Raw genomic sequence first — 22,864 nt, 5'->3', positions numbered from 1 at the left:
CAGCTCTTTAAGAATTTGTTTATTCTTTGCAACAAAATAAAACCTTCTTTTTGAAACCTCATTGTTTGTTCATAAGAGGTCTAGATCAGTGTCTCTGTAGTTCTGGCTGTTATCTTAATCCTGATTAAGTTGAAGTACATGAACATCAGCACTAACTTTCATTCTCTGTTTCTGATAAGAGAAATGGAAGGTCAAAGTTTTATTGAGATCCTTTGACACCTACAAACTTAGAATCTTACGAGCTTTTTTTGGTTGCTAGATGCAGTAAGTCTTGCTTGTTTAAGAAGGGCAGAGAGGCTCTGGGTGAAACCCCTCAAGGCCGTGAAGGCTATTAGTGTAGTCAGGGTTCTGGCTGTAGGGCCCCCACCAGTTGTTGATTAGTTCCTTCAGTTTAAACTGTAGCTTTCAGTGTCCAAACTGCTTATTGTCTGTACTTGTTTCCTTTTGTGTTTTAACTTTGCACCACCACCACTCCAAATACCCCACCCCCTTCCTTAATGAAGGAATTATCTTTTCATGTTGCTGAATGTGTTAGTCTGTGTTTTCTACATAACAAAAAATTTTAGTTGCGTTTAAATGAGCAAGATTTTGTCCACACTCTACTCTCTTCCCAAAAGCATTAGATGATGGAGACATTCACAACACAGGTCACAATACAGACTGTTTCTGTAGCAGAGATTTTCAGTCTGATCCCTCTCTGAAATTTTAAGTATACTTTTTTTCAGATTAGCATGTAGAATGCTTTCCAACTGCAGTCTTTCTGCCTGAAGTTCTTACATGTTGTTAGATTTGTTTGAGTCCTTGTGTCAGTAGATGATTCCTGAATGATGTATTCCAGGTTGATGTATTGCAGTTTGTTAATTTCTTCTTTTTTCCCCTAGGGATCTAATTAGTGTTCTTCCAATTAAGAAGTATTGTTTTGTAGATGGTGGTTCTCTGAGTTTTCATGTGTCATTATTGGAAAGTCAAGTTCTTAGCTCTTCATTCACTCAAATGTATATGTGCTAGGCCTACCATCTTTATGATGTGTAATGGTTGTCATGACTAAACAGTATCTTTTTTTCTCTCTCTCTTTCTTTTAAAACTAAGTGCATTGCTATTGCAAAAATAAATCCATGGAGTCAATTTGATGCTTCTCTTTCTGGAACACTTTCTCTGTTCCTCTGCTCTTAAAAGTGTTTAAGCTTACCGGATAGGCTAAAGCTAAACAAGAAATAAATTATGTTTTTCTTACCATAATCCTTTTTCACTATCTAGCCTCTTAAACACTGAAATGAATAACTTTTTTCTTTTTTTTTTTTTCTTTTAACAGAGCATGAAGGGAAAAAGTAAAAGTAGTCATGATCTGCTGAAGGATGATCCACATCTAAGCTCAGTTCCTGCTGTCAAAAGGTTAATATGTGATTTCTAATTTCTAGAACAGATCTACTTTCAATATGTTATACCCAATTATGATAATGAATACTTCTTTAAGAAATGTTAACTCCTGTTACTCTTTCAAAAATCAAGAGTGCCAGTGCTACATCAGACTAAGTATTTCTCTAACCCACCAAGCTGTTACCACCACTGGCCATCCAGTAAAGAATAAAAGCAGGGCAAATATAATGTTTATCTGTGTCCCAGCCTCCATCAACTTTCACCTCAGAGGACTGTCAAGAGTTTGATGTAGTATCTTCCCTTTTTGTCCTGAACTTGGATGCTACCAGTGGCACTTCATAAATTCTAGCTCTCATTCTAGTAGAGACAATGAGCAGTCAGTCTCTTTTATACCTCTCTTTACTACAGTCCTTTCTTAGACCATCTCCTAGCCTAAACTTTTAAAGTTACTTAAATTTTCGTCATGCAGAAGATACTCTGTGTCGTGATAATTCTAGTTGCTTTTCCCAACCCTCCAATCCAGCTTATAATTGAAAATATCTATTTTTTTTCCATATCTAAAGAACACACTAAAAATTAGGTGAATCATGAATCTATATGCTTGGATAAAGTTGGTTTTCTTCTCTGTTTCTTTTTAGTACTTTATAAATTCTGATTTTAACCACTGTTGAGTGTTAAAGTGAGAAAATTCCATGAAAATACGTTAACTCCAAGAATTTGCTTCTTTTAGAATTGTAGACTAGTTGGTTTGGAAGGAACCATTAAAATTTATCACATCCAACCCCCCTGCAATGAGCAGGGACATCTTCAACTAGATCAGGTAACACAGAGCCCCATTCAACTTGGCCTTGAATGTTTCCAGGGGACATCTACCACCTCTCTGGGCAACTTGCTCCAGTGTCTCACCAGCTGCATCATAAAAAACATCTTCCTTATGTCTAGTCTGAATTTACCCTCTTCTGGTTTCAGACCATTACCCCTTGTTCTTTTACAACAGGTCCTGCTAAAATGTCTGTCCCCATCTTTCTTATAGACCCACTCTAAGTATGGAAGGGCTACAATAAGGTGTCCCTGGAGTCTTCTCCAGGCTGAACAATCCTCCCTTTCCTCAGTGGAGAAGTGTTCATCATGGCTCTCCTCTGGAGTCCCTCCTTCAGGTTTCTGTCCTTCCTGTGCTGGGACCCAGAGCTGGATGCAGCACTGCAGGTGGGGTCTCAGCAGAGCAGAGCAGAGGGGCAGAATCCCCTCCCTGGCCCTGCTGGCTGCACTGCTTTGGATGCAGCCCAGGACACAATTGGCTTTCTGGGCTTCAAGTGTACCTTGTCAACTCATGTCCAGCTTTTCATCTACCTGCACCCCCAGGTCCTCCTTGCTGGGTTGCTCTCAGTCCATTCATCCCCCAGTCTATATTGATAATCAGCAGTTGCCCTGACTCAGGTGCTGCACTTTATTAAATTAATGTCATTGATTGCAACACATCTAGAGTTTTTTTAATGGTCTTGATTACTTACTGATTGCTTAGAGCACACTTCAAAGCCTTAACTTTTGTGACTTCTTTAATATTCCTTGCTTTTTCTCTAACATAACTTCTTTTTTTAAATTCTGGGCTAAAAAGGTTCAAGGGTCCTTATATTTGCGATAATTAATAGTGAGTGTGTTAGCCTTAGAATATTCAAATAGATTTATTTTTTAATTCACCAACCTGTATAAGCTGTATAAGAAATTAAAATCTTGATGTTAAGCTTAATTATCAGTAAAATGCATCTTCCGAAATATAAACTAGTTGCAATGAAATGCTAGTAATCATTTGATAAAAGAGATCAAAAATATCTCAACTGGGTTTTGGTGGTTTCAACTATACACACTAGTGTTCTTCTTGAATATTTCAAGGTATGGTTAGGATTTCTCCATTGTATGAAAGTCCTTGTTTTTAAGCATTTCTAATTAGAAAAGATTATGATGGTCAAACGATAGAAAATAATATTAATTGCTACTTTTAAGATTAATGTGAGGATGATATAAAGCAGTAAGTTCACAAAAATTTCAGGTGGCTAGCAATTTTTTAATTTAAGAAATGGTGGGTTTAAAATACTGTATTGAATCTCCTCTAGTACTTCAAAGTAGTTACTTTTTTTTTTCTTCTTTTAGTGAAGGAGCAAATGAAGAAAAGGATTTGAGTGAGGTAAGTATCATTTTTTTACAAATAAGTCTTTTTTTTTTTTACTGTGTGCAGAATAGATTTTCTTTGGGGAACAAATGCTACTTTAGAGATTTCTGAGAACTAGCTCAGGTCAGATTTCCAGCACAGGCCTGAGGGCTCTCTCCGAGCTCTAGTATTTGGCTATTCACAGCAGGGTAGAATTAGCATACTGCCTGCTACCCTTTGTAAAAACTGTTTATATTGTATTTCAGTCAGTAGGTTAGGTATATAGAAGTATGGTATATGGGTTGTGTACCATCCAGTGACAAACTACCAGAGTGATAAAACCCCTGAAACTGCTTCTAAAAAAATAGTTTAAATCAAGTTTGTTATGAATAATTATATAATTGCAATATTTGAGGGTAAGTCTGCATGTGAGTCAGATTCTTGTTTGAAAGATTTCTTCAGGAGAATAAAAATTCAGTGAATTGTTAAATTGTAGCAGTTAAATTGTTTGACGAAGACTGTCACCTCTGAAAGACATGAAGTCTGAATAATCAGACAGTAGCATTCAACTAAACATGGAGGCAATTTAAGTACAAGAAAATTGTCATACATAGTGCAGATAAGCATTATGTCTCTGTCTCCAGCCATAGATCATGGGGGTACCCTTTTGAATTGCTGTTGAGATAAAGATGTAGTATTTGACTAGGAATATAATCTCCCATTCCCCTAACTGAATTCTGAAAATATTGTTTTCTATATCTATCCGTCATGCACAGGTATTAACTACACTGTGTGTTGACACACTGGAAGTAAAGGAAGAACACAGTCTGTGCCATTCGTGTGCCTAAAAAAAAGCATTTGCTTACATCCTGTTCCTTTTTTCACAAGGCACAGTATGAATTCAGGTTTTTTCACTCTTCTCCTTTGTAATTCCTGCTGTGCCAGGAGCATTTTAGTGTTAGAAAAGTTTGGAGAATGCTATTTAATTAATAATTCTTCAGATGTTTAAATAGCCCTTTCTTAAGCAAACTGGGTTCAGGGAGTACAGAACCTGGATGTGTTAGGTTGAATAATAAAAATTTAAATTAATATACCTAATTAAGCCAAAGTTGGAAATATGAAGGCTTTTTTTTTTTTTTTCCTGGAGAAGTGTTGTCTTTAGGTTAATTTCATTGAAAGATTTTAGCTAAGATCTAGCACTTCAGGCAGTTACCTGGGTCTTGTACAGTGGTACAAGTAGTTTATCATCTCTCTTGGAGTTTAGTTAAATATCACAGGATCACTTTTGCATTTACACAGCTGCAATGTGTTGGTAGTTATATAGCAAAATAATTCTTCCAGATCTCCCTACCTCCCCCAGCTAACAAGCCCATAGCATGTAAGGGAAACTCTTGCTAGTATTCCCTAAGCACCTGGCCTTGCTGTTCATGCTATTAAATACCATCCTGTTTCTCTAATTGCAGTCCTCAAAGTTGTACATTTAATTCTTTGAGAGAGCCTTTGTATTAGCAATAACTGATAGCTATTTGTTAATATTGTTTTTGTGCCCAAGTTGTTAATTGAAAACATTATATGAAGTGTTTTCCCACCAGTGACATCTCTTTTCTGCACAGTATCTTTTCCTCTGCCTATTTGTCAGTCAGTTGCTGAACAGTCAGTTTCATGCAGTACTATGAATAGATAAAATTAGATGTCCACCCCTCAGTTCAATAATCTTATTAAATAGGAAAATCATATTATATACAGTAGCCACTAGTCATTCTGTCACAAAATGTCTAATTACATTTTTATTTCCCTGTTAAAGAGAAGAATGGGGCAACTCCACCCAGCTAATAACAGCAGCAAGTGGTACTGCTTTCAGGCAGGCAGTTTTGCATTTCTGTGTCTCATGGGGAACAACCATCAGCCAGCAGAACAGCCACTTGCCTTTAGAGGTGCCATGCAGTTCAATTTGGGTTGTTGAATCTACTGTTAAATCTATTAGTTGAGATCAGATGGACTTAATGAGAGAGAAGAGGGACTGAAGGAGGAGACTGGGCAGGAGAAAACAGTAGAGCTGCAGGAGGGAAAGTGGTTGAGGAGGAAGGTTATATCCTATTTTCCCTGTTTTTTTTCCAGAAGAAAAATGGTGAAATACTGTGCAAACTGAGGGTAATGGACAGTTTGGGAAGTAGGCAATTTAGCCAAGTGGGACAAGTTGAACCATTTTGTCCCTCCCATTTTAACCCCCCTCCTGTTACTCAGATTTCTGTAGTTTTTAACTAGCTTACTACTTAGCAATTGCAAGTTGTCTAGAGCTGTCCATTTTTGTCTCAGAATTTCTTCTGTCCAACTCCATGTGTTTCAGTGAAATACTCTTACCTAAGTCCTAGCCGAATCACCACCAGCAGTCTGTCTTTATCCTTGACTGTTAAACATTTTGAACACAGTCCTGTCACTTTCTTGTTTGGACCTCCCCCTGCTGTCGAGGTCTGCAGTCACCCATCTCTCTGAAAACTTAGCACGTAAGCAAATCCATGAGAAAGTGTCATTATCTCCTGTGTCAAACAATAGCTTTCTGGGAAATTGAGGGAAATGCTGATCCTGTTCCACTTTTCTCTTCCCCTATTAAAAAAGAACAGACAAAACCCCCCCAACAACTTTTCAGTCTTTTCATCGGCAAAATATTCAGCTATTTTACTGTGCTGAATATCCAGAGATTTCTTTTTTATTCCTGAGTGGTCTTGTCTTGCCTAAATCTCAAACCTAAGCATGTTAGTCTAAAGATTCCCAAACAGTGACTCCACTACAACTTCTGAAATCCAGCTCTTGATTTTTGTCTTCTGTTTCCCCAATTTGCTTCTTGCTGCTTTTGCTTTTCGATCCTCTCCCCCTCCATGTTTATGGACATGGTGTTCATGCTACTACTCCTCCTCCTACCTGTCCACCACACCCAGGACATGTAGATGTTCTTCCTTCCCAACTGCTTACATTCTGACGGTCTCCTGCATACAGTAGAGTCCTCCAGATTACTAAGTGTCTTTTCTTACTTTGGATAAAATTAGAATCATGTGGTATTTTACTCTTTCCTTTTGCTGATTAGCATCACACCAAATAAATGTAAAAAGATGTACCATGTCATCTTCGAGCTGGCATTCTTTAATTACGATTCTTACAGACTTCCTTCTTCAAGGAAGGAAGTAGTCAAACTTAGATCCCTTGGTCTAGTCAGGCCACTTCTTCATTCTCCAATTATTTCTCCCTTCAAATGTCTTTGATCCAAGGTGGTTTATCACCTTTTGCCAACCTCTGCTAGTCATGGAGGCCTGAGGCCTCTCCTTGGACCTCTGTAGCAAGCTGGGATGATTGATTCCACAGGTTTTCACAGCCTGCTATGATCAATTTAGTATCTGTAAGTTCCCTAACGGGCTGATGGACTTACCTCTTCCATCCCATCATGACTGTAGTATATATAGCCATGTGGTAGAAAGTTCTTAAGTTTTCCTTTCAGTGGAAAATGAAGGAAAAGTTTAGTATATTGTCTTGATCAAATTTTGGATTCATGAACAATGATACGAGTAATATTACACTGCTATGATGTCTTCTGTAGACCTGTAAGAGTTAGTGGTCTAGAATAGATGGTTTTAATTTTTTTAACTCTGCAGGAAAGAAGTAACTTGTGTATGAAAAAGAAATTAATCATATTTGTATTCTTTTGTTCCCTCTGAAGCAAATAAGGATGTATTTGTTTGAAATGTTTGCTTTGAAATGAAGTATTCATCTTTTTTCTTGAAAGAGATCGTATTTATAAGAAAAAGATTTCTGTATTCGTCATTCTGTACTAAAAATATCTTAAGGAGTTTTATCATTTTGTATCAATAAAGTACGAAGAAGAACATGATGAAGATGCTGATAGTGTAGAAGATGAAGCGGCTAGTAATGACAGATCTCAAATAAAGGAACGCATTGCCAAGAAATTGAAAATTGATACAAGTGAAAATGCTAAACAGCAACTTCAAGAGGAAGAAACTAAATCAGAAAGGAAAACAACTAGTCGCAGGTAAGGATTGTTTTATTTGGTTGGGTTTTTTCTTTAGATTGTTTACAGTTTTAAGATTTTCTGCTCAATTCCAGTTTTGCAGTTACAGCGTTGATAGGTGAGTGTTACATTAAAAATACTCACCCCTCCCCACCTCCAACTGTGGAACGTGAGATTGCCTATTGCTTTCATTCTTTGTCATTTCTTAGTTTTGTTTGGCAGTTTATAACAAACAGTTAACTTGCGTTTTGTTGCACTCGGCACTTACTGTTACCTTGTATGGGAGTTTTATTTTTCCCTGTGAGTTAGAAATTAAGTGTCTTTATATGTATTTGTCACTCTTTATTTTGTCTTTCTACTCAGTTGTAAGACTGAGTTTTGCAGCTTCTTTATCTGTAATCGTCCACCATTGAGACTCACAGAAAGGAGAGTCATCATCAGTGAAGCCTGGTTTAACACAGTACTCATTCTTGTAGTGTACCTGCTGCCCAGTGACAACATTGCTAAGAAAGCAATTTGTATTAACCATTTTAATAGGTTTGAAGAGCTCTAGAAACTAAAATATTCATGGAATTTGAGAGGGAAATTCAGTGTCTTTTGTACGTCATCTTCATTATTGATTTGAGTCTAAGAATCACACCAGGTACAGTACAGAAGCCTATGCAGTTTGAGCAAATCTGAATTGGTTCCAGTCAGTTCTTTCTCAGGCTTGGGAGATGTTACTTCTAAAGTTCCTCATAATTTTATGTTTGCCGAAGAGAGGAGCCACTTAATAGCCAGAGATACATAAGAAGAGCATTTGACATCAAAGGCCCAGCACAATAACAAAAATAAGGAAACTCTAAACAAAATCTATAATTTAAATGGGCATTAGTTTATCCTGTCATGTGATTTAATTCTAGTTAGAGGCTAGGTAACTAACTTCCCTGATTCGTCAGATTTTATGTAGTCAACAAGAGCTGTGTGGTTAGATCTGTAAACTGATGTTACTCCATTTCTTTTGGAACCATACATAAATCGCATCTCTTTGTGGAGTCATGTGTTGTGGTTTAAGCCCTGCCAGCCACCAAGCCCCATGCAGCCACTTGCTCACTGCCCCACCAGCAGGATAAGGGAGAGAATCAGAAGGATAAAAGATAGAGAACTCAGGTGAGGTAAAGACAGTTTAATAGGGAAAGCAAAAACTGCACATGCAGGCAAAAAACCACAAGGAATGAATTCACTGCTTCCCATGGGCAGGCAGGTGTTCAGCCATCTCCAGGAGAGCAGGGCCCTATCACATGTAATAGTGACTTGGGAAGACAAACACCATCACTCCAAACATCCCCCCTTTTCTGCCTTCTTCCCCCCACTGTATATACTGAACATGATGCCACATGGGCTGAAATACCTCTTTTGTCAACTGGGGTCACCTGTCCTGGCTGTGTCTCCTCCCAGCATCCCAGGCACTCCATTTCTCCTACCTTTGTGGCAGTACAAAAAGCAGAAAAGGCCTTGGCTCTATGTAAGCCCTGCTAAGCAATAACAAAAGCATCTCTGTGTTACCAACTCTGTGTTCAACACAAGTCCAAAATACAGCCCCCATGCTAGGTACAGCAAAGAAAATTAACTCCACCCCGGCTGAAACCAGCATGAAACTCAAGTTCTTGAGCACTGGTTTTCTGTTTTTCAGTGTTCCTTTCTCTCTGTAAGAGCACGTAAATTGCAGTACATGAAATACAATATCATGATTTTATGGCTATGTTAGATATAACTAGGTATTTTTTAAAGGAACATGTACAAGACATCTTGTAAAACAGATCCCCTGACTTTTCTTTCTGTTGTCTTTGAAGTTGTGCTGTGTGTTGCTTTGGGAATTGGTGGCAGTACTATCTCTGTTGTAGACATGTGGTCCACAGGAAGTCTACTGAGATCAATGAGTATGATGGATAATTTCAATCCCAAAATTTGGTTACTAGTCCTGTGGTTTAGATTGACACAAGTTTAAACTTCTCAGAGTCTCAGAGTTCCTGGTTGTGGAGAGAGACTGAACAAGTACAGTTTAGCATTTCATAGCCATATCTGGTAGTGGAGGCAAGGATTCAGAAATTTGAAAAGTCTCCAAGAAAAGCTCTCTCTGAAAAAGAACCTTGAAGTATATGGCAGTCAAATAACATCTTTAGAACAGGAAAAGGCTTTGGAATCTGTGCATATTTACTACCTCCCTATGTGTCCAACTACCTGTCCACCAATCTGTTATAATTGTCGCTGGAGTTTTATAAGAATGACTGCTGGAAACAAAATTGCCTAAGGTGTAATAACAAGTTTGTAGCATGAAGAGAACACAAAGCTAGAGGGTACTCCTAGGAATGAGATACTTAATGCCCAAGCTTGCATCATGTTTTAGCTCATTGTCAGAGACATTTGTATAGTCAGTCTGTAAGCTGCTGGCTCTACATGTGGTCAGTCAGTGTGCTCTGTTTGTGGTTATTGTACTCTTTCAGGGTGGTAGTTGTAATAGTATTATAGCCAGATGGGTTATTTTAACTCAGAAGAGGGTTTTACTGGATGCATTTTTAGCAGTTGGGAGCCATAGCCTTGGGAGATACTGCTTAGTATCTCAAGTAACATAAATTTCTAGACTTACTGTTTTCCAAATAATTGTCTGCCGTCCTCTGGCGTGAAAATCAAAGGCATGATATTGTTTGTTATAAATAATGTGTTTTTACATTCGAGGTCTCTTTAGATAAAGTAAGATCAACAATATCAAGTTTCATTGTCTGAAATAGTGACTATTTTCTAAGTGTACTGGAGATGTTTGATAATATACTCGTGGGTGTTCACCACCCACTGTAGTCAAAGCCTATGTTGGCCAGAGGCAGAGATGTGGGAGGTGTAAACATCAAAGAAAAAGTTGGATGGGCTATCCATAGCTTGAGGGTAATGTCTATTGACATATCAGAGGGTGAAGAAACTTCGGATATCTATCAAAATTTCAACTCATCAGATACTTAAATGTGCTAGTAGAATAAATGAACTTCTAAGAGTATTTGTTTCAGAGTACTGTCTTTAACATGCATGACATTTTCTGCAAAACTGTATTCGTTTCTTTTAATCCGTGCATCTGTGAGGTCTGAAGGTTGCACATCTATTTTAGAGAAACAGTATGGAAACAATAGACACCTTCTCAAATTCACGGTACTGGGATCCAATACCACTTCTAAATGCAACCATACTTGAAGTGCTCAAATGGCGAAGTTAATTTTAGTCATTTCAGTATGCATTTTAACCTCTTATGTATGTTTTAAAAATAGTTTCATACACTTTAAAACTTTGTATTGGGTAAGATAACTTGGGAAAAAGAGTTTCCCAGTCATTCAGGCAAGTTGTTAGAGAAATTCCACAGGTCTGGGGTTTTGTATTAGAAAGCTTAAACCTAGATTGTCACTGTAGAACAGCTGTTTACATGAGGAATATATAGAGATAGAAGAAGTGTTTGCCATCATTGCGTAAGTAATAAAATTTCTCAGCATCGCATTGAGTTTTTAAAATGGCAGTGGCTCGAGATGACCATCTGAAGGCTTCAGAGTAAATAATCTTCTTCTAGTCTGGTAATTAAAAGTATTTCTTATACATTCCTTTTCATCCTGTAGGTGGAGCTCAGATGCTACACATTTCTCATTATCAGCTTTAAAAATTTTCAGTGCTTCTTTTTTGCACAGCATGTAGTGTGGAGTAAAATACAGTAGACTTTACAGTTTTTCACTGTACAGTCAACAAGTTCAGTTGCATCCTTGTAATGGATGTGGTATTAAATAGCAATATGAAAGAAATGCTTAAAATAGCTAAGCTCTTGAGGAAGAGAAGCTGACTTTTTCAGTAACTAACATCACTTGAATTTAATTTGGTGTCTCCTCTTGTATATTTTTCTCTTAATAATGCTATAATTAGCAGTTGAACTAAGTAACCACATTTGGTTTATAAGCTATTACTATCATAAGGGGATGAATAGTAGTAGTAGTTGTAGTAGTAGTAGAAACTATTAACTACTTGTAATTAATAGTAGCTGTATTGCCTCCTTTGCATTCCTGTTTTTTCTTATACCCATTTGCTTGTCATGGGTGAAATAAATCATATGTGAAGCTTTACATATTTTCTGTGCATATATATTCTTCCTTCATCCTCCAAGCAGAAACCTATAACAGTTTTCAAGGTGTAATTCCTCAGACTTAGTTTTTTGCTGAAAGACAATACAAAATAACTTGGACAAATAACTTCCATCCCCACGGTCCTTTTGTCAGTGAGGCACAAGTGTAATAAAAATAGTTAATAATGCTAGGCAGGGTTTCAAGTTCATGCTAAGTCCAATTCAGATCAGGTAGTAAAAATTGAATATGGTCAAGACACCTCAACATTTTCTTACCATCTACTTGAATAAACATTGCCAAACTGAGCACACAAGTTTGCTTTTCTAAAGTGCTCTTATAGTACTGTGGTGTGGAAAAGCCAAAGGTAATTTTATGTGATCACATGGAAGTCTTTTTTAAAATACTTTTTAATCAAAACTTTTCTGTCTTTATAAATCTGCAGTTGTTATAAACGATGAGTTGGATATTTTGTATTTATAAATTAATAATTTATGTTAGAATATGTTGTTTTAAATGCATTTATTTTGCACTTGTTACCTTGTGCTTATAAGGCGGGCATTATAATGAAGAGTATTAAAATGTAAATTTATATGCTTCTACTTATTTAAACTTGATCTAGCATCTCATGTTCAGCAAGCTACTTAATTGTTAATGTTGTCAGTTTCAGTGTGATGTCAATACCATATTTTAGAGCTACTTACTTTGGTATATTAAGTTTTATCTGTTTCTAAACAAACAGATATATTTGTTCACAAAATTCCTATTCTAAATTTATTAACTATACTTCTAATCCTACTAGCATTTTTTTAAACTAAGTATAACTTACTATCAGGCTTTGTTCAACAAAAGAGTTTGTCTCCTGGTTTTTCAGTTTAGCACCAGAAAATACACATTGTATGTTAATAAAACTGGCTTTTGAGGTTCTAAATAGAAGCAGTTTTTCTGACTTTGTACTTCCCTGTACCTAGAGAACTGCTGCTGTTTTCATACAGCAAATTCAGATATTCTCATAATTGTGTTTTAAGTCAAAGGAGATGATTAGATAACCTGTATATCTCATGCCATAGTTTACTGCCATTTACCCTTGTGTTGAATTCAGTGTTTGGCTACATCTGAACAGGAAAGGCATTCAAACATAATTTTTGTAGATATCAAAAGAGTGTAGTTTGGTCCATATTTAGTCAGTGAGTGTATTCTATTCCAGTACTTAAGATACATTATTCCTAACAGTACCTCTTCCAGCTTTAGATTTTAACTTGTCTGGATTCAGCTTGTAGCCACCGAATTATTTTTTGCTGTGCCTTTTTCTGAAGTTCACTACAGCATGCTCTATTTTCTCTTAGTTCAACTGCTTAAATTCTAATCGAGTCCTTTCAATAAGCGGTACAAATTGTATTCTTTCAGGCTTTCACAGTAAATTTTTTAGCATCCTCAAATTACTTTATGGTTTGGGTTGTTTTCCTTCTCCAAATTTTCAACATTCTTTAAAGCTCTTCCATCATTAATCTCTTATTAGCCTTAATAATGCTGTATACAGAGAGCAGCAATTTTTTTTTTTTCTTACTTCCACCTCCCTGTTCATTCACACTTTGAACCACGGGTTGACCCTGTCAGCCCTTCTTACAGGTGTTCAACTGTTATCACTTATATTGCTAGGGCATTCCAATTTTTTTTTTCAATTATAAATCTATGAGAAACAGTTTCTCATTTTCTCTGTCTTTTAGATCCTAGATTTTGGCAATTAGATGTCTTCAGATTTTGTTTTGTTCAGGAAGCCCAGGTTGCCTAGCAGTTCTGGTATGAGAGCTTTCTACTGTGACAGTTCGTGCAATTCATTACTAATGGATTTAGTACTGAGTTCCCTGCAGCGTGTAGGTATATTTCTACTCAGTGGTTAATGTGCCACTGACAACTATTTTAAGCAATAACTTTGTAACCTAATTCTTGAACATGCTTTTTTGGCCTGTTTTGTGTCACTATATTTTTTTTTAAGAGTTCCTTACATGTACGTACTGGGAAGCAAGTTTTCAAGTTTTTTGGGTTGACTCTAAAATTAGCCAAGTTAGCAACCAGTCGAGCATATACAGAGTTCTGCTAAGAAACTCTTCAACAGCATTGTATCAGAATCTATATGCTACTCTGAAACCTAAATCTCCCCTCTTTCAATTTTTTCTCAAAATGAAACTCGTACTCTAAATTTCAGCAATGCCAAGTGCAAGGTGCTGCACCTGGGTCAGAGCAATCCTAAGCACAAATACAGGCTGAGCATAAAATGGATTGAGAGCAGCCCTGGGGAGAAAACTTGGGGGTGTTGGTTGACAAGAAGCTTGACATGAGCTGGAAACGTGCATTTGAAGCCCAGAAAACCAGCTGGGCTGCATCGAGAGAAGAATGGCTAGCTGGGCGAGGGAGGTAAAACCTGTGTGAAAGATAGGGATAAACTTTTTAGCAGGGTCTGTTGCTCTAAGAATAAGAGGCAATGGTTTTAACCAAAAAAAGGGTTGATTCAGATTACCTATAACAGAGATGTTTTTTATAATGAGGATGGTAAAACGCTGAACTGATTGCTCAGAGAGGTGGTGGATGCTGCACCCATGCAGTTTGTTCAAGGTCTGGCAGGACAGAGCTCTGAGCAACTTGATCTGGTTGAAGATGTCCCTGCACACTGTAGGGACTTGGACGCAATAACTTTTAACCTTCCCTTCCAACCCAAACCATTCTAAGATTCTGCCTCTTGAATCTCCTTCCAACCCAAACCATTCCCTGGTTCTGTATCTCTAAAGTGTTAAAGCTAATGCTTGTATTTCATGGGGAAATTGTAAATGCTTTTATTTTATCAAAAATCATTAATTCTGTATGTCAAAAAAGACTTGTTCACTCTGCGTTTATTATGCTTCCTTTGTATGGGTTTTCTTTTAAAACTAGGAGACATCCTTAGTAATAAACCAGCAAAACAGCTTGTGTTGTTTAATTTTAACTTAACTTGAAGCAGGCCATTTTGACAGTAAAATAATTGTCCAAAGCTTTAAGTAATTTTAAACAATTGATATGTTAAATTGATAAATTTCAACTTTATGCAAAAGTAGCTATTTAATCACATATTGAAATAATTTTAAATAATACTGAATAAAATTCTAACCGATATTTCTGTAAAAGTGCAAAAACTCATACAGTGCTGAATTTCAAGAAAGGAAGTAAGCAAATCTTTGCTACTCATCCTGTTTCAATTCAGGGTATTGAAATGTTTCTCTTAAATCCTAACTTTTAGTGGCCTTTATTACGCTAAACACTCTTAGGACTGTTTCAAGTGATCTGCTTGTTGTTCTTCAGTAGTTCATAGATTTCTATTTCTGTTCTTTCACTCTTGATTTGAATTGTCGTTTGAAAAGCTCCTTGGAAAAGAACTAGGCATGTGAAATATGCTGATACATATACAGAACAGTATGGCACTACTTTAGTCTTTCTGGTTTTATGTATCTTGACTGAAGTGTTTCCAAGCAGAATTTCATTAGGTTAGTCGTTTGCCTTAGATACAGTACATCAAGAACACCAGCTGAATTAGACAATTTTTCTTGTTCATCATGTAAGTTCTTGAGAAGGTCTTAATTCAAGCATGTGAACTTGGCTGTGAAGACCTGACAAGGTTGTAGGAGATAAAATTTCTGTATTATGCAGGTAGTACCTACTTCAGTATTTTTGGTGTATATCAGGACAGTGCTCTTTCACTAGAAAAGCATTTTATGGAAATCTGGATAGGACTCAGCCCCAGTAAAGAGGTAAAGTTTGGATTATTACCTGTGAGAAAGTAGTGAAGTTATTCCATTATTTATTAATTGACTTTACAGCATAAGAATACAGAAAACATCTGCCAGTTGTCAAGATCAACACATTTTCCAGATTTTATACTGTAGTTACAGGTGCTCTGACATACAGTCCTTGCTCACATACGCCAAATTTGGCTTGTACTCAGAGTGCAAGTGGGGCACTGCCTTTGAAGAATTTTGGAGTTTATGTCAGAAATAAAGTAGACAAAATGACACGTGCCTCCAGTGGCTTGCAGATGGAACTCTCCTGAATTCTAAATACATTTAAAATTGTTTTATCTGAGAGAAATGCCTTGTGTTTTATTGCCACAGCTATGATACGCAGATTTGCATGAGCTGAAGCTACCTGAAAACTTTTTTTCCTCTCCTGTGATGTTAAGAAGAAGCATAGACACTAACACGTGGGAATTCATTGTCTAGGTATCACAAACAGTGGGAATGGAAGTAACCTGAAAAAGGAACTTATTTTTATGTATTCTTTTAAAACGCAGTTTGGTTGAGTGCGTGTGTGATTAATGTAGTAGCTGTTCTAAGCGTCTGCTTTTCAAAAAATATAAATATTTAAACTTTCACATATTTGTAATTTGTAATTTGAACTTTTTGTTTGTTTTTGTTTGGGGGTTCTTTGGCTTCTGTGAAGATGTCTTTATACACTAGATCCCCAGAAAAATAATGTTAGGTACTTTTACGGTGCCTTGCTTGATCTTGACTACGGCTAATGTTAAACTAGAGAATCGCACGCACGCACTAATCACTAGAGATGTAAAGAGAAAAAAGGAAGAGATTTTGTTCTATGCACTTCAAGTGTCTGAAAGAAGAAATGTTTTCAGAGTATTTCAGTTCAGTATTGATACCATAATTTTGTAGTTATATCATACACAGTCACCCACAGGTAATATATTCTTACAGTCATACTTCCCTACATGACAGATATTTATTTTGATAGGTTTCTGCATTAATTCATGTGTATTTTGTATGCTTTTGAGTGACTTGTCATAGCATATAAATTCAATAAGGATTTGAAACGAAATTGCTAATTTGTAAATTGCCATTTATCCGCAGTCATATGGAAATTGATTACTTCTGCAAATGTTTGCATGACTCAATAATTCCAGTGAAACTATTAATGTCAACAAAAATTCATAAATAAGCCTGAGAACCAATGAAGTTTTTTAGGACTGGAATTTGTTGATCATCTTATGGTATGAGAAAAGAGGAGAGAAAGGAATATTTTGTCTGAAATGACAGAAAAAATCCTTACACTTGGAATTGAGTAACTTTTTTTTGAAGACTGTCTCAAGGGATTGTCATCTTCTGTTCCTGTCTACTTGGCCTCCTTTTCTTGCCAGTTTTTACACAACTAGAGTGTTACAGTTGCTTGTGGAGTTCTCTATAAAATAGATTGCTTATGCAACCTCAGTAAATCAAATAAAAAAAAGTCAGCTACAAAATTAGAGCCAGAAGTAAGCTGTCACAGACAAGAGACTTCTAAGCAAGTTTTAGTGCTGTAGAAGGTGGGCATGACCTTCTGTCCACAGCATACTGTATAAAAGATATCAGTCTTACAGTGAAATGGAAGCAGCCTCTTGCTGGGACTAGAACTTTGAATGATATTTACTCGTTTTAATTTTTATATGTTTCATCAAGTCATTTTGTTATTAGTTTTTTTCTCATCTTCTCTGCTAACACGTAATTGATACTTTCTTTTTGTTTTACATACTTCTTTTCCTCAGTGCATGAGGGATCACTCATTTCAGTCTATTTTTCTGTAAGGATAGTAATATTTGGTTTAGCTAAGTGTAATGTTTCATATTTTAGCCATTTTTCTTTAATATATTCCTAAATTATTTTTTGACTGATGATATTCTCTGTGTAATTGTTTAAGAAACTGAAAACTATTACCTTCTTTTCCTTTGGTGAAAATGAATTCTTAACTTACCTGTAAGTTTAAGAAACTAGTGTGTGTTTCTTTTAATTTGCATTTTTGTATTTTGTTCAAGAAACTCAGTGTTTCAGACACATATTACTGACATACAAGAAACAAAGATTCGGAATTGGTTTTAGAAATACATTTATTTTCTGAATAAGACTGTTTTCTTAGTGCTAAGGATTGCATGATCCACTTATTCTTTTCAAAATAATGTTAATTTTTCTGCCTTCTTTACCTTAATAACATTCATTGTAAAGAAAAAATAATCCCAGACATACTCTTTGTAGAGTTAATGATTGGCAGTAACTTAAAAGCAGACTATATTATATTAAACACAAGCCCAGATTGTTTGGGCACAAAACCCAGAATCCCTGCACTGAGATTTTTCTTGGCTGAGCATCAAAGTGTGTTAATAGGTATAGCGTTAGGCTGGGACAAAGACGGGATTGTTACTGTGGTATATTTCATCCTGCTGCTACTTGGCAAGACTCAGTGTATTTTTAAGTGAAGTTTGTGTGTGCATTTGTCTAGTCACCTGTAAAAAAGGATGCGTATATGACCCATGAAAATGCAGTTAGTGTGATGGAAGGTGAGAACGTGTAATCCTTATTATACAGTGAATTGTTAGCACTATATAGTGGGTAAGATACCATTTCAGAGAGTTGGAGTGTTCTCAGTTGTTTAGCTGCACGTGTGATTTTTTTTTTCCTTGTAACATAACAAGATGGATTTAGTAGTGGTATAGCCATGTACTTTTTAATTGCTAGATGTTCATGCTCCATTTCCTTTCTTTGTTTCAACAGAGTAGAGTAGCATGGGAAGAAATTTTTTGAGGGTTTTCTTTGTATTACAGAATGTATTTTCTGTAAATATGAGTGGTATATCTTGAAGTGGTACTGTAGTGAAAGATGACTGCAGTATGTTCAAACATTTTCTTTAAACATCACACCTGCTGTTTAACTCTAGACAGTCAGTCCATTTTACAATTCAATATTTTTATTATTTTTACATGCCTTCCTAGAGAGCCAAATAGGTAATAAGTATTTCTAATACAGTGTAGAACAAGTGATGTTGGTTATCAGATTCTGGTTGTGGAATCTTTATAATGAGTAATCATTTGTAAATAAAAAGAAGGGAATTCAATTATTGTCTAAAAAGTTGTTGTGTTACATTTCTGATAATTAGTAGTTAATAGTAGTTGATCATTTGATAATAGTGAAACAAAATAAATCAGACAACTTTGTTAGCTGACTCACAGAATGGGTAAGGTTGGAGGGGTTGAATAAAATCTGTGTCAACATAAATAAAGGCAACCCAACTTGAATCCTTATAAGGGTATATCTTTTTCTAATGAGAAGAAGCTGTTTATCTAATGAAAGTGGAAAACATCCAAAAAGCCTGAACTTTGAGAGGATAAGGCAGAAAAGGATGTTCGGATAATTGCATCCAGTGTTTTACCTAATAAAGCACACAAGACTCTTAAATTCTTTTATCTCATTCTTACAGTTTGTCTCTGTCTTACATTTCTATGGTGGAAAAAAATTCCATTTTAATTTAGAGAATATACCCCACAAAACTTTTCTTTGGTAAGTGCTTTTCTTATTAAGTAAATAAAAATGCTGCTGCTTTTCAGGCTGCCTTTTGGCTTTCCTTGGACTCTTTTTCTCTCATCTGCTAGCCTTCTGTTAGCATATCTTCATTTGAAAATTGTACCAAATCTCTCTTGGACTTTGATGCATCGAGTACATTGAGCATTAACCTTGTTTTGTGGCATTTTCCCCAGCTTTTGTTATGTGTCAGCTTCATCAGACAGTATGCTGTATTTTTCTTCCTTCACACAAGATAGTTTGTTAGTCTATGTCCTCAAGTAGTAGAAATATTTTTTTCATGGCTCTATGTTACAGTTCTCTGTTATTTTTGCTCAAGAGCACTTTATCAATCTCAGGCATATAATTATCTGAGTTATCTTTTCTCATTGTAAAGAGTGATACACCACTACTGTTTCCCCTTCTTCTTTCATCCCCTGGGTCTCTAGATTTTTCCTCCCATTTTATTCACAACCAGTGTTCCAAAAATCTCTATAAGCGTCCTTTAAAAGACACTTGGAAGCAAATTGCATGACCATGTTGCCTTTTTTTTTTTTTCTCTGACACTTATTTTTAGTTGCTTTTCTTTCTGTTTTGGGATAATTCAAGAAGACAGAAAAATATGTCATCCTCAGATATCATATCTTGCTTTCTCTGATATATGAACAGAAAGAGCTATCAAATCTTTTTTTTCCCCTCTCTACATTGTAAGTACTTTTCCTTTTTTTTTTTAGGTTTTAATCCCTAACATAATAATAATGTAGGGGGTTTCTGTATATGCTCGAAGATGAATGTCTGTATAACTTCAGCTGCATCTGTTGTCATAAATAAATGGACAATGGTCGTTTAACAAATAGTTTTCTATGTAAAAATAACATCTGAGGCCAAGTTAAGACTTTTTTTTCCTGTTTGGTACTGTTTTTTGCTTTGGGCCTTTGGCAGCAAATTAGGAATAACCTGTTTCACCCTTTGTTCTGTACAGGTGTTTATTCTTTGTATTTTCTTGGACCTTGAGTATAAAATTAAAGATAGTGGTAAAATCAAAGTATCAAACCAAGTAGCATATGTTTATAGCATCTTTTTAAATAATATTTTTATTAGAAAGTAGTGTGGGGGTTTTTGTCTTTTAGTATGTTAAAAGTTGTAAATATGTGTGTCTATGAATGAACACCCAACAGAAAACTCTTTGGTGAATTCATGTAGTTTCTCCTTATTCTGTTGGAGATTACTATGGTCTTAAACCCAAGATACCTTTACTAATAACTGGACTGGGTATTGCTAGTTTTTGTAGAGCATGGCATTTAGTAGAGACTGCCTTTATTACTAAGAAGGTGTAAAAGGTCTGGACTAATGGTACAGAACTACTGTTACTCTGAGGGGTTATTAGGATATTACAGCATCTGGCCTGAGAGGAGAACTCTGGTAATACAAGTAGCACTGTTAATGGCAGTGGGACCTGCAGTTCAAAATACACAATTTCATGGAGCTGGCTATAGCACGTGAATTTTCATTTTACAGTTTGCGGCTTTCCCTATGAAATGTTTTCTAGTTCTCCTGGGTTTCAGAGTTCTGAGATTAGTGCCACTCTCCCTTCACTTTCCAGTAAATCAGGGAATGCTTCGAGGCATCAGAGAGATAGGGACCATAAAAGTGAGCAGGAGAGAATAATGTAGAATGCTGCCGTGCTTTATTATTCTTGTCCACTCATTTCTCGCTAAGGGATATTACAAAAGAAAGACATATTGCTGTAATGGTTAGTCAGAGGTCAGTCTGACTTTTAGTGGATTTTGTGCATTGCTACAGAAATGTGGCTTAACTGTCTGCAAAGAGAACTCAGTTTTAAAAGTTGTATAAGCTATGTTACTTCAATGTAGAATGAAAGTTTTAGAATTATGCCCACCCTATCAAATGACATGTGGAGACACCCTGTGTGTTCTTGCACATGTTCTTAGAGCAGCGGAGTTGACCATTTGGGACCACATGATGGTGTGTGGAGTCAGTGTGGTTTACTGAGTCCTGCAAAATCTGGGCTGCGCACAGCTGTTTCTCCATAGCGTCTGTAGACCTCCAGAATGCAGAAGGTACTGAGACACACTCACCTTTGAGAAGTGAGGTGGAGAGGCAATTAACAAAACCAACCTACCAAAAAAATGAATTCATTATTAAAAAATAAACAAAAAAAACCCCACAAAATACACAACAATGTAGTTCTTACCTCTATTTCCATTAGTTCTCATTTTGGCTCATTGTGCACCAGAAAATCTGTGATCCTCTTGGTAAGAAGATTAATACACATTGTTTGACAACTTCCCAAGTTAGAGAACAGCAAAGCATACCATAGTCACAGTTGGATAATTTCACAATAAAATCACTTTTTAATGAGAAGCGTATCAGCAGTACAGGCCTTTTGAAGTTCTTCTTAAGTTTGGCTGATAAGCAGCCATACTGAGCTCATTGATGGAAAAGCATTATTTGCTGAACAAGCCTCATGCTTAAGACTGGAAGTCATTGTTACGTCATTTCTTGGTTAATTGGCTGCACCTGTGATTTGTTAACAGCTCTAATCCAGTGGTCTCTGAACCACGTGTGGAAAGGTCGGCAGGAGAGAGTCTGGTGCACTGTGAAACATTGTTAGATGTAATCTTAGTTTGGCAACCTGTCATGGTTGTTAAATCCAGATTGTCACTTTTCAGCACATGACGTGAGCTTCTCAAAATGAAAACGGTGCAGATGATAAAGGAAATAAAGTCTGTGGTTCATTTCTTTTAAGGCAATGCTTCATTAAGAACATACACATTTTTTTAAGAATGTATCAATTTGTAGGTCTGTCTTTTGTAGTGAAAAATTCTTTACAACTTCGTTCTTAAAGTTGGAATTTGTTGTGTTTTTTAAAATATGAGTGTAAAATTAATATGAATCCAGTGAAATATGTCTAGATATCTTTATGTACACATGCATACAAGTGTATTTGTTGGTATTTAGCTCTCCCTTCCATGTCGGAGAGTTTGGGTCCTCAGCATTCTCAGGTGCTTATCATTGTGCTGCTTTTTATCATGTAATCCTATCTGGGGAGACTGAATTTTTAGTATAGTTATTATATATGAGTAATTATGTTGGTGCTATTTATATACATAAACTATCTTGTAACTCTAGTGTGCTTTTCAGCTAGTTAAGTAGTTTGAGTCTTGCAATAAATCTGGAAAATACTTTCTACGTATGTTGATACTGTACCTGAATTTTGAAAGTTCATCTGAGTGTCTTGGGCAATAGAATTTGCCTTTGTCTTTTTTGTACATTATGTATAAAAAGCAAGTTGCTAGATTTATTTAAACAACTTGAATAAGTTTACTTAACTGAAACATCTCTTGTAACATTCTTTATTAAATAGGAATAATCTTGCTAAAAGTTATGATACCAGGGAATCAAAAAATTATAGGGTAGATTGGAAAGGACTTACAAAGGTCACCTAATCTAACACTCTGCAGTGGACATGGATATCTTCCAGCATATTATTTTGCTCAGACCCCTGTCCAATTTGACCTTGAATGAACCCCAGGGATGGGATATCCGCCACATTTGTGGGCAACCTGTTCCAGTGTTTCACCACCCCCAGTGTAAAAAATGTCTTCCTTACATCTAGTCTGAAGCTACACTCTTTTAGTTTAAATCCATTACCCCTATCCCAACAGGTCCTGCTATAAAAAGACTATCTCCATCTTCCTTGTAGCCTCCTGAAAGGCTGCAGTAAGGTTACCCCAGAGCCTTCTCTTCTCTAGGCTGAACAACCTCAACTCTTTAAGCCTTTTGTCATTGGATAGATATTTCAATCCTCTGATCATTTTCATGGGTCTCTTCT

At 36.2% G+C, this 22,864-nt stretch overlaps 1 protein-coding gene across 1 annotated transcript in view; it reads left to right on the top strand.

Annotated features, from left to right (window-relative positions):
* CWC27 (CWC27 spliceosome associated cyclophilin) overlaps window positions 1-22,864 on the top strand; it is a 101,422-nt gene that overhangs the window by 7,272 nt on the left and 71,286 nt on the right. Inside the window, exons 8-10 of the mRNA XM_010395323.4 lie at window positions 1,313-1,392; window positions 3,526-3,559; window positions 7,387-7,562. Of these exons, the coding sequence (XP_010393625.3) occupies window positions 1,313-1,392; window positions 3,526-3,559; window positions 7,387-7,562 (290 nt within the window). The remainder of the gene's footprint in view (window positions 1-1,312; window positions 1,393-3,525; window positions 3,560-7,386; window positions 7,563-22,864) is intronic.

Source organism: Corvus cornix, chromosome Z, assembly GCF_000738735.6.
Source record: "Corvus cornix cornix isolate S_Up_H32 chromosome Z, ASM73873v5, whole genome shotgun sequence".
In the NCBI taxonomy this organism is placed as follows: Eukaryota; Metazoa; Chordata; class Aves; order Passeriformes; family Corvidae; genus Corvus; species Corvus cornix.
Note: the sequence above shows the minus strand (reverse complement) of the source record. Positions and strands in the feature narration are given on the sequence as shown.